The following is a 12,823-nucleotide window of genomic DNA, read 5'->3' as shown; positions in this document are numbered from 1 at the left end:
GGGATTTTTTTTTTTTTAATCTTGTTTTATTTTTAAGAGAGGGAGAGGGGTTTGAAGATATCTCTCCAAAACCTCTCATTTTTAATTATCCCAACTTGGGAGAATTTGGAGGAGAGGGGAGGAGAGGGCTTTTACATATGTTAATAATAATAATTAATTGTCAATCTTGTCCTTATGATGTCAATTTATATGTTTATTTAAATGAACAAAAGTTTATAATTGTCAACTTCTATGATGTCTTACCATTTTCTTTCACTCCCATTTCATTTTCTAAAACAACCAAACTAAATGAAGGGATATGGGATACCTATTTTTCTTATCCTACTTAAATTTTAAAACATCCAAAGCATGGGAAAAAATTGCCATTTCCCTCCCCTCTCTTTCATTTTGTTCTCATTCCCCCTCACACATTCTAATCTCATTTATCTCTTCACTTTCAAACATACCATAAAGGATGAGCTTTGGATACACATGCAAAGTTTAAGGAGAGAGAGAAAAAAAAAGAATAATCCTAATATAAAACATATGGCACTTGACATGTAAGAAGTATAACTATATTTAAGACCACATCAATATACAATTTCTCGTCTCATTTAATGTCTAATAACTCGTGCTTTGACATGTCTACTCAAAAATTTCATAGCTTATTAGGAAATAGGAAGTGAAATGCAATTGCCAAAAAATTGAGATGTTTGGAACCTTTTTTTTTTTTTTAGTTCCATGAAATGCATTGTTAGGGTAACACATTTTGCAATTCACATTTCCTATAGTCAAAATGAAAACCCCCAAAGATCAATTATTCTCAATTTTCATTTTTATGCAATTCCTATCCTCTATAAATACATCAATTCTCTCTATCTCTTTGTTTCTTCTCACCGGTTAATGAGTATGGAGAATGCAGTGTTGTTAACGAGCTCAAACTAGTGTCGATTGAGAGTTTAGACTTAATGAAGGAAAAGTAGAGTGATTGACATTCTTGAACCAAAGGCAAAGAGGTCGTGATAGGGTGGGCTAGTTTGATGCCTAGGAAGATGCAGAAAGCTAGGATGATGATTAGGGCTTGGGTTGCAATCACAATGGGGGTGGGGTTACAATCAGGGCTTAAGATTGGGATTGGAACTCAAACCATATACATTTTCTATTGTTACGAGAAATTGTTGTTATTTAAGAATGAGAATTTTTGGTGCCTTCAATGCAATAGAGTGGTCAACAAGTCATTCTAAAAGGTGAATTATTATTTTGTTTAAAAATAAATTTATTTGTGCATAAATTTGGAAATTATAGAAACCGTGGATAATTGTAGAGAATTCTAAGTAACTTGTCAATTTTTTGGTATAGAAATTGGGGAAATCATTAGTATATTTTTTTCTTTTTTAATTTTTTGTTTATATAGAATTATTTGATTAAAATTAATAATAAGCTCAATATTAGTGTTAGGATTGTTCTTAAAGAAAAACAGTCACAAAATAATTAAAAGTATTATTTAAATTTCAAGATACATTTCCCAATCACATAACCAAAGCCAATTTGTTCCAACCTTTAACCAAAGAAACCAAAGCAAATTTCACTTATATATACTTCTTTTTTCTTTTTTCCTTTTCTTTTTTTAAATAAAAGGTTAGAAAATTTTCACTTAAATTTTTAGAAAAAATGTCCACATAATATCAAACACAACTCTTAATAAAGTTAACCAAGTAAGAGGTAAAAGTGTTTGTAAAAAAAAAAAAAAAGAACAAAGCAAAAAAGGTTAGAATAGAACAATTTCACTTATCAAACACAATTCCTAAAACAAAGTTAACCAAGTACGGGGTAAAAAGTTTTAGAGAGAGAGAGAGAGAGAGAGAGTTTAGCCAAAAAAAAAAAAAAAAACTAGGGTTTATTCTCGGGGTTTAAAGTGAACACTTACAACGTTAAACCGCCAGACACTTGAAACTGAACCATACCAATATTCCAATACCTCCAAATTACACACAGCACCAATGGCCACTATTTATAATCACCCACAAAGCGAAGAAGAACCAAAAAACCACGAATTCGACGATGAAGAAGAAGAAAACGAAGACGACGAGCTCGAAGGCTGGGACGATTGGGAAGCTGAAGATGAAGCCGGAGAAGATGGAGATGATGAAAGCTCTGATTCCAATCTGCTTTGCTTGTTCTGCGACTCCAGGTACAGTTCCTGCGATGCGCTATTCGACCATTGCATTTCGTCTCACCATTTCGACTTTCGCGGGGTTCGGACGAAGCTGTGTTTGGATTTCTATGGTGGGTTTAAGCTCATCAATTACGTCCGGTCTCAGGTCGGTTTGTTATTTGATTTGAGCTTTTGTTTGGTTGCTGAGAATTTGAGTGAAAAGTGTAAGAATGTGTATGAAAAGTTGGGTCTTTGTAAACTCACGCTGAAAATTAGCTACTTTGTTGTTTCATTGAGCACATTTTCTCAGCATTGAGAAAGCATGTGTTTGTTTGCTTTATACTCTTTGTTTGTTTGCTGGGAAAATGAAGGAGAATAAAGAAAAAGGATAAAATATTGTTTTCATCCCTATACCTTTTAAAGAGATTTTTTTCCCAATAGTTTAGGGATGAAAAAACAAACTTTTTGAATTGAAAATTGATAAGTGTAAAATTTTCAATAATTTAGAGAGGAAAAATGAAAATTTTCAAGTTTAGGGATAAAAAACGGAATTCTTGCAAAGTTATAGGGATGAAAATAATATTTTAACCAAATAAAATTGGGATTTATGTGCTCTATTGCTAGAGTTGTCTCAGTTTAATAGTCATTTTTGTGAGTGAAAGAGTTTTGATTGCATTCCTTTCAATTTGCTAAGTTAATAAGTTATTTACTTGTTGCAAGCTCATGGTGTGATATGTCAATATAATACATCGTTTATTTTGTAAACCAGGTGGCAGAGAGAAAATGCTGGATTTGCGGTGTTACCTGCGAGTCCAGCCAAGGTCCGCAGAATCATAAACATGAAACATTCAGCATTGAAGACATCAAGCCACTCTGGGATGACGATAGATATCTAAAACCTTTCTTGGAAGATGACTCACTCTTATACACTTTTGGTGAAGATGAAGAAGGAGAAGGAGAAGATGACTACAGTGCATTGATTGACAAAGATGAACTGATGAGGGATTTGAAGAAATATGAAGAGATTTGCATCGATGATGAAAATACAGGGGACACGATTGTATATAATGTTGATAATTCTGACAAAAATGGAAGAAAAGGAGTTGCTTCTGCTTCCAATGGCCATTTAGATGTAGCAGGTTCCTCTGAGAAGGCCTCCAAGGATAAACATTTAAGAGGTTCTTTTCCAACTATTCTTTCAAAGGATATCAAGAATGTGAATGAGAATTATTTTGGGGCTTATAGTTCATATGGCATTCACAGAGAGATGATAAGTGATAAGGTTTGTACTTTACCTCTTGGTTTCCTGGGGAAGTGAATTTTACTCGTGTCAAAAGATTGGATTGAAAAAAAATTGCAACTTGTTTGTTAATGCTATCTCATGTATTCTGGTTATTGCAGGTGAGAACAGATGCTTATAGACAAGCTATCTTGAAAAACCCTTCTCTTTTGAATAATGCTGTTGTGATGGATGTAGGTTGTGGGACTGGAATCCTAAGGTGAGATGACAAATATGATTTCTGTCTTTCTGTGTTTATGATTATCTGAGTTGTAGCTGTTTGTTCTTTTTCATCATAGTCCAATAGTTCATTGCCTAGTGCTTATGCAGTTCAAACTTTTGATCAAAGTGACAAAGGATAATATGCTTTGACCCTGTGGCTCCATGCTTTGTTTTGCAGACATTTATTATGAGATGCTCCTGTTATTTGAACATCTTGGATCAACATTATTTTTGAATTAGGATAGTTTATGGTCAAACATAAAATGCTATTGCCTGAAATTGCACATGATCATATGATTGTGGCTCTTGCAGTTGAGACCGGGACTCTTGTGGATCTCAATTATATAATGAAAACGACTTTATCATTTTGAAGTTTTTTTTTTTTTTGTTGCTCTTTAATAATCTTCTTATGTATGTCATGAGTCTTCTCATGGAATGATGTGGAAGAAACTTGGATTTTTAGTTTTAGATGTTACATTAGATTGTTGGGCTCATCAACTGATGCTGTTAGCCAAGTTCCTTATATTAACACTTATTGGAAAGAAAAAAAATTTCACATATTGGTATAATATATAAGGTTGGTTTTCTGTAATATGCCTCTGCTTACGAGAATAATTTATCTAACCTTTTTTTTTCACTTCAATTCCTTTCACTAGTCTATTTGCAGCTCAAGCTGGGGCTTCCAGGGTAATTGCAGTTGAAGCCAGTGAGAAGATGGCTGCAGTTGCCACCCAGGTAAAATATTTTCCTAGTTCTATAGTTGTTAAATGTACCTCTGTATTTCCACTCATAGAGTTTTGCGTGCCTTTTGTTGGTTTTGGTTGCAGATTGCAATGGACAATGGCCTTTGGCGGAGTAAAAGCCAAAATGAAGGTAATAAACACTCCTCTGGGGTAATAGAAGTGGTTCAAGGTATGGTTGAAGAGCTTGATAAATCTTCACAAATTCAACCTCACAGTGTTGATGTATTATTGAGTGAATGGATGGGGTATTGCCTTCTTTACGAGTCAATGCTTAGCTCAGTGCTTTTTGCACGGGACCGATGGTTGAAGCCTGGGGGTGCAATCCTACCTGACACAGCAACTATTGTGAGTCATTTACACTGTTCCTCTCACTTGTCACAATCTTTTTTCAAGTTCTAGAGAGGTAATATTTTTCTCTTCCAATTTTTTTGCAGTTTGTTGCAGGATTTGGTAAAGGTGGTACCAGTGTTCCATTTTGGGAAAATGTATATGGTTTCAACATGTCTTGTATTGGCAAGGAACTTGTTGGCGATGCCGCTAAAATTCCAATTGTTGACATTGTGGATAATCATGACATAGTGACCAATTCTACGGTTCTTCAGGTTAGTATTACCCCATTTATTGAATTTTGAGGTATATATACCATTAATTGGGATCTCAATTTGCTTTTGAGGCTATATCATGACTTGGCTACGGATGGATAACCTTTTAATGGTTTATGATGGTTAAGTCATCACCATGTTTAGGATTTGGAGAGAAAGGAGAGTAGAGGAGGGTAAGGGGAGGATAGAGAGGATTTGGGATCTCAATTGCTTTCCACAGTTGGCCTGATATTCTTTTCTTTCCATATGTTTAAATATATTATTAAATAGTCAAAAGTTGCAATTCCTTTTTTTTTTAGGGGGGATGGGGGGGGGGGGGTGGGTGGATGGTGGTTTCAGCCATTTTTAATTTGACTTTTGTAATGAATCTTGATTCTCTTAAATTTCTCCATAAACCGCAATTTTAAGTTCTTGATTATAAATTTCCTAAGTTTTTGCTCACCTGCATTCTTAAACACACTTCAAGACTTGCCGAACTTTTAGAAATAGGGAAATAATAGTTACTTTCTTTAGACTTACTATTTTTATGGTTTTCTTTCTCCAGTACCCTGTACCCCTTTTTAAAACTTCTTAAGGGTATCCCAGTTTCCTAGCATGATCATTAAGACAGATAACAGAGCTTTTATGGAATGACATTGGAAAAAGTTGGCAAAGTTATCTTTAAGTTAAAAATGTGAACTAGTAAAATCTTTTAGCTTTGTTCTAGAGCTCTTTGATCAAATTATGCCTTCACACAAGCTGCTTGGGGGGGGGGGGGGGGGGGGTTAAAAACTGCAGGGTTCAAAACAATTCTAAGACATTTAACAACTTTTATAGAATGACATAAAAGAGGTTGGAAAGTTTTCCTTGACTTTGCTCGCTAATTTAATTGGTATAGTTTTTGGACTTTGTATCAGCATCCATGGATCAAAACTCTCTTTTGTCCAGGTCGGGTGGTTTATGTGTATGGGAAGGACTAACCCTGTTATGTAGCCCAGTTTTTGGGCCCAAAAAATATTTCTTTTAAGTAGATTCCATAAGATTCTCTTGTTATTCTTTATGAAAAAATTGATTTTGGCACTATGGAGTCCATAGTGCCAAAATCAAGGGTAAACCTTGATTCCTAGATTAAGGGTAAACCTTGCTTAACTTTTTGGCTCTAAACTTCTAATTGTAAATATTGAATATATTGCCTGAATCTACTTATATGCTGCACTAATCCCTACATAATTTCGTTTAGATATATATCTTGCTTGAGTATTTTATATTAAATGCATTTCTTTTTTTGTTTATTCCAGACCTTTGACTTGGCAACAATGAATCACGATGACGTGGATTTCACTGCAAGCACTGAGCTGGAATCATATTCTGGTGGTTCTACAGGCATGTTGAATGATTTGGAATGTCAAACAAGATTGTGTTATGGGGTTGTCTTGTGGTTTGAGACCGGTTTTACCAGCAGGTTCTGCAAAGAAATGCCAGTTGTGTTGTCCACATCCCCTTACACTCCGAAAACACATTGGTCGCAAACAATTCTTACCTTCCGTGAGCCAATTGCCATGGCATCAGGAAAGCCAAGTGGTGATAGATTGGCCGCAATTGGCACTGAGGCCTGTCCTGCCACGAAGATTCAATTGCGTGTTAGCATTGCACGTGCTGTTGAACATCGAAGCATTGACATTTCCCTAGAGACTGTTGGGATTGGTTCTGATGGTAGGAAATGCAAGTGGCCTGTACAAATTTTTAATCTACACTAGGCCATATGCAATGGATCAAAAGCTTTCAGCAAAAAAAGGAAAAAAAGGGATCAAAAGCTAAGGTAATCCCACTGGAATTGTCTGTTCTGGCAGCCTGTGGATTAGTTTTGCGGAGAATTGTTTTGTTGTAGTAATCATTTTGTTTTTTTCTTCAGTTTGTTTAGTCTTCCAAAAGGCTTCTACAATTTGCATTATATCTATGTGCGTTTTATCCACGTATTATAATGTTGCAAAGGATGTAAATTAGTTGCTTTCATAATTTGGAAAATTTTTTGGCCAAGTTCAGCATTGCGTTGTTTAAACTGTTCCATTATAATTTTGTGTAGCGTGAATTATCTCTACCGTAATATAATTATGGAATGCTTAAGCATTTATAAGAAGACAATTTTCCTTTTGGTTGAAAGAGGGAATTAGATTAAACAAGAATTAAGTGTCTAGGCTACATAACACTTCCAAAAAAAAAAAAAAAAGTTAGTAAGTCTCTCTTATATGGGGTGAACCCCACAAGTGTGAGGGCTTTGCTTCTCCTTCTTCCTCACACTCTCTAACAGATTCAGAAACAGGGTTCAGAGTGTGTATGGTTGGGCGGTTGCTCTTCTCTGAACCCAAAGATTTCATCAACTTTGCCCCTCAAATCAACCACCCATCCTTTTCTTCCAAACACGACAAGTGTGTAACTCATTCTATATGAAGAGGCGTTACATATGTTCGTTATATCATATACCCTATCCCAAGCATTAGCCTAAACCTGGTACGAAATAGCAAATACAAGAAATATGATTAGCATACAATACAAAATGATCACTCTAATTGTTTCATTCCTTCGCCAAAAGAGCACGCCAAAGCTAGAGGCCTCTCATTCAATCCCACAATTCGCCACAAAAAGATAACCACTTATATGTATCACAACAATCCCAAAACTATAAGTTTCAACAATGTTACTTGCACATATTTGTGAATAGTTAAACCCCTTAGGTAATGACTCAAATTTTGAGATTTCAAACTATGAATCTAATTTTTTTTACTCTACCACATGGAAAATTTCATGCCCTACATCAATTTCTATGTCATGTTAACAAAGGCCTCAATATAGTACACTCATAAGTCATAACGATGATAATTCTAGCACTACTATCAAATTTTGCATAGAAGTTGACTATAAGACCACGAAAAATCACGTATTTCTTTTGAATAAAAATCAATATCAAAACTTTCAACTTGCAAAATTTCAATAAGAATGACAGACTTTGAAAAAGGCCAAGAAAGACAGACTTTTAAATATATATATACTATATATATATATATATATCCTTATTTTTTCTTTCTAGATTTAATTATTTTTTCCATCCATATTTTGAAATATAATTATCTTCTTCATTAAATGTAATGAATCTCTTCACTCTTAATACATATAGGAGTAAATCTCCAAAATTCCTAAAATTATTGTTCCTGCAATTTTTATTTAGAATCATTAAGCACTATTTGCATAAAAAAAAAATCACACGAAATGATTTAGCCTGATTTCATCAAATAATATTCAAACAATTTAAAATATATTTTTCTGAAATAATTATGCCAAAAAATTGAGAATTTAAATTTTTTGAAATTTTTATTCTAATATTTTTATGAAATTAAATATGGTCATTATATTCAAATATAATATTTTCTAAGAAATTGGAAAATTAACTATCTAATCTAATGCCCTTCAAGAAGATTAAAATTCCTTTTCACACTCTTCAATCGGTGTCCAACACCACTACCTGAAAATAGAGGGAACAAAATCCTAGTTAACAATGAGGAATCTTCTGAGGTGTTGTTTTTCTTTTCTTTTTGGTCTTGCTTGAAATGAAACATCACTTGGATACCCCATCACTTCAATCTTCTTTGAAAGCATCTGCAGCTGCTGAGCTAACAGACTATGGGAGCAAAGTTGGATTCTAACATGTCCTTTTTCTTTTTGAAATTTTCAAGGATGAAACATCCCTTGGATCTTCACTTGACTTGTTCTCATCACTTTGATCTTCCTTGAAAACCCCTGCAGCTGTCAAGCTAATGAGATATGGGATCACAGTTGGATTCGACAAAATTAAATCTTGTAGCATAGATATATAGCAAAGCTGCTGCAGTTTCCTACTTCTAAAATTGTATGAGAACAAACACCTATCCATTGGCATAAACAAAAAATCTTCATGGAAAGCCAAAAGCAAGCGCCTTTTTACATTACAGTGAGTCAAATCTGTATAACTTTCTTGGCATATATCAACCAATGTCACCTGGTACTTGAGCACCCACTTAGATGAGGCATAATCTTTCAACATCCACACACTAAAATCTTCACCATGCACACACACATAATGGAGATATCCTTCTGAACATCCAAGGGTGAGTGAACTTGAAGCTTCACCAGGTAACTGAATCACCTTAGAAAGCTCTCTTTCAACATCAAAACTCAAAATATGGTGGTTCTGAGTTAACCAATTGAACATCTTGCCAACGAAAACTTTATTGTTTTTGTAAATTTGATATCTGCAATGGCAAACCTCTTTAGAAGTTGTCCAACTACCTGTCTGTGAGGAGTACACTGCAAATGAATACAAATGTGGATCCTCTTTTGATTGTTGAATGCTTACCAACTTGAAAATAGGGCGAGTGTTTAATGAAGAACCAAATGGATAGAAAGCTAATCCAATGCTATCACCAACAACACAACCTTCTGGCTTCAATGCAATCCATTCTTTAGTCATTGGGTTGCAAATGTATATCACTAGTTCTTTTGCCTCCCTATTTCGCACTCTTCTATAAATACCATCAATAGGATGGATGCAACTCCGGCAACAGAGAAGCCCATTGCACGAAGACATGATAATAACTTTCTCTGGAAGAAAATTCAATATCTTATTTTGGATGAATGATCTGTTCTTGTGAATAGGAATGAATGTGATAGGTCTAGAAACACAATCTACATTATCCTTGAACATTTGAAAGAAAAGCCCAGAAGGTCCTTCTCGATCTAACTGTTTAGAAAGTATACGCAGGAATGAAGGACTACTAATAAACGAATTCCATCCTTTAGAGACACACTTGCTTGAAGAAAGATCCTTCGCAGACAATCGTGACAAAACTTCAGATGCAATATCAACATGAAAGAAAGGGATGTTTGCATCTTCCATTGCTAGCAATTCTTTGATCACTAACACTTAGATCATTCTAAATTTGGTTCTACAGTTTAGTTTGAATGTTTGATGATGAAGACCTGTCAATAGGATTCAGAGGAATGAGTCACTCAAGAATGGCCCTTGTAGGCATTAAATTGACAAATCCTGTTCAAATTTACAACTCAATATACACAGCAAAAAACGAAAAAGTTGTTCAAAGGGATACCATTTTTCACACAAATATAGTTTGAAGTCAAAAAAAGTCACATGCACTAATGAGGCTATTTAAATAAATTAAAAGTAGTGTTGAGTGTTGTGCTACATTGTACAATATAAGACTAGATTGGAATTCCTGATTGTAATTATGAAGAACTAAGAATATAAATGAAGGAGTTGGTAAGATTGATTACCAAGTGATACCCAACAGAAACTTACTCATGTGTGTACAATGTAAAGGTTAAGATGGAAAGGTTGAAAAACAAATTGCCATAGAATCAGAATGGCAAGATATAAAGTGGTAAACTGTGTTAAAAAAAAAATGCATACTTCATTACACAGAATGCTCAAGCAAGACTATTATAGATAGTGTAGCAGGAATAGAATCAAATGCATTCATTAGAAGAAAAACACAGCTCCAAGAGAAGAGAGCCCAAATGATATGGTATTGACATGTTCATCAAGCCTGAGCCTATAAAAAAATGAAAAGAAACATTATTCCTTCTTTTTTGGCCAATAAAGTTGCAAAATTCTCACTACAATTCTCAAAGCAAAAACAAAAACTTTACAAATGAACCATATCATCATCAATGTATATCATGCAACGAAGGCAATAAGACAAAAAATCAATTGAGATCTAGGAAGCACGGACACGGACACCTTATAGGTACAAGTATAACACGGGTATTATAAGTAATTTTTGAAAAATTATAACATAACATGATAGGTATGTCACCGGTATGACATGAGCATGAGTACTGAGTCTAATACCAGAAAAGAAATCAAAGTTAAGAATCCAATATTACCTCAGCAATATCGAGAATTGAGCAGTGGATAATCGCAGGTCTTGAGAGAGAGAATTATGCTATTGCGGATTTTGGCTTCGGCTTTTGTATTTATACTTTTTGACGGGTTTTGGATTCGGCTTGGTGTTCTTTATCCATTCGGATTCGGAGTTGGTTCTAGGATTAGTTTTTTTTCGGCTGAACTTCTAAGGATTTTGGGCCAGGCCAGATAAGAGTAGGTTTGCAAAATGGGGCCTATGGGCTTATTTGATCCATTAATTAGTGAGAGTGGTAGGAAAAAAAAAAACACAATTCGAAGGAGGATAAATTAATTAAAAGAAAAAAACTAGGGAACAAAAAAAGAAAAAAACAGTAAAATGAAAAAGAAGATCTATAGGAGACAGGATAGAGTAAAAAAAAAATAAAGGGAACAAAATCATAAACTCAATTGGTAAAAGTTTATCTCCAAAATGATTTGGAGTAAATTCTTCCAATATAGTATGTAGTGATTTGTAAAATTATTTATGTATTTTTAGTCACATGACATATTGTTGAGGGGAAAATTTTGATGTTTCCAAATAGAATATGGGGTAGCCAAGCCGAAACTCGACAATGGGCCCTTGAAATAAAGCCCAAAGGCTTTCGGTGTTGTGTAAGTCCGCTCGAGCAAGAGATGGAGGCTACACCCTAACAAGAAGACAACAACAAAGCACAATAAACATGTTACTGTTGTTAGTTTGTTATATTATTAATCCTTTTTACAGTGTCATGGTTCAAATAAGTTCTCTAGCGATAAAGGTGAAATTACACTTAAAAGTCCAGAAGTTAATGATTAAATAAATTTATGAAGATATTCAGTCCTGGGGGGTCCTTGTGTGTCTCGGTTAGGGGAATTTATAGTACTTTCAGCCATTATTACATCAATGTGAGGGAAAAATTCAATTGTTACAAATACATTATATCCTTCATCATAATAATAATAAACAAGGATTAAAGGCTTCATTGTTACAAATAAAAGAGGAAAAATGGATGGAATGAAGGGAGAGAAAGATCCCCAGCTCAGTGCAGCAAGTATTAAACTAAGATTTTGGTGAGTGTATAATAATAAGGCATGAATGAGGTGAATGTGGGCTATTTTGAGTGAGTGAGGTGGGATTAACACCAAGATCAAGGTTTTTTGTGAGTGGTCTGTTTATGACTAGTTGAGAGACATTTATGGGCTGTGTTTTTGTGAAAAGGGGATGAGAACATCTGAGATTAGATGAGTGTGGGCTGAGGATGATGAGTGGTGAGCTTGAGAGAAGCTAAACCACAAGCAAAGTAGTAAACAAACCAAGAGTTTCAGAGAGGGTAGCTGTCCTTTGGTCAGTTATGGGACATTTATGGAGTAGGAAGGTGTAAGCAAGGTGGTGAATGTTGGTGTTATGGTGACTATAGGCTAAGAAAGGTTGTAAGTGAGCTCTAGAGAGCTTGGGGAAGCTTAAAGGAAGCTTAATAGGGACTGAATTTTTGCAGAATGTAGTTAATGACAGAAATCTTTAGAGAGGCCTCCCCCCCCCCCCTTGTGGGCTGAGGTGTGTATGTTTTTATAATGAAGCTTTAGGGAAGCATTAATTAACAAGAGTCCAAAAAAACGTAGGGTTAATCAGAGGTGGAAAACCAAGGTTAATCTTCCTGGAGTTTTTGGTCAGAAGTAGATGGTTTACTTTAGGGGCTGCCTTGCTTCTTTGGGTAATGATGGGATTTTAGAGTGCTTTGCATTTAATGCCATGATTTCTGGGGCTGAGCTAAATCAATATGATTATGGCGTGTATCAAGAACGAATCCTAATGTTGCAACTGAGATTTGGTCCCTAAGAAGTAAGATTCAACACCCCAAGCCAGGTGTCAAATTCTTAGTTCACTTCAGGGGGTTCCGCTGGAGATCCCTTTATGCCTTCCAAACCACATGT

General features: G+C 34.9%; 2 protein-coding genes across 2 annotated transcripts; one reads left to right on the top strand and one right to left on the bottom strand.

Annotated features, from left to right (window-relative positions):
• The first annotated feature begins 1,800 nt into the window (after positions 1-1,800).
• LOC142617978 (putative protein arginine N-methyltransferase 3) lies at positions 1,801-6,996 on the top strand. The gene is made up of 7 exons (XM_075790958.1): positions 1,801-2,300; positions 2,904-3,416; positions 3,536-3,633; positions 4,292-4,370; positions 4,463-4,723; positions 4,813-4,980; positions 6,258-6,996. The coding sequence occupies exons 1-7, from the start codon at positions 1,980-1,982 to the stop codon at positions 6,714-6,716; spliced, it is 1,899 nt and encodes a 632-aa protein (XP_075647073.1). The 5' UTR covers positions 1,801-1,979; the 3' UTR covers positions 6,717-6,996.
• A 1,657-nt stretch (positions 6,997-8,653) lies between these two features.
• Positions 8,654-9,886, bottom strand: LOC142616787 (F-box protein At5g49610-like). Its single transcript, XM_075789569.1, has one exon. The coding sequence runs from the start codon at positions 9,884-9,886 to the stop codon at positions 8,654-8,656; it is 1,233 nt and encodes a 410-aa protein (XP_075645684.1).
• Between the last annotated feature and the right edge of the window lie 2,937 nt (positions 9,887-12,823).

Source organism: Castanea sativa, chromosome 11, assembly GCF_040712315.1.
Source record: "Castanea sativa cultivar Marrone di Chiusa Pesio chromosome 11, ASM4071231v1".
In the NCBI taxonomy this organism is placed as follows: domain Eukaryota; kingdom Viridiplantae; phylum Streptophyta; class Magnoliopsida; order Fagales; family Fagaceae; genus Castanea; species Castanea sativa.
This window is presented reverse-complemented; position numbering and strand designations above follow the sequence as displayed.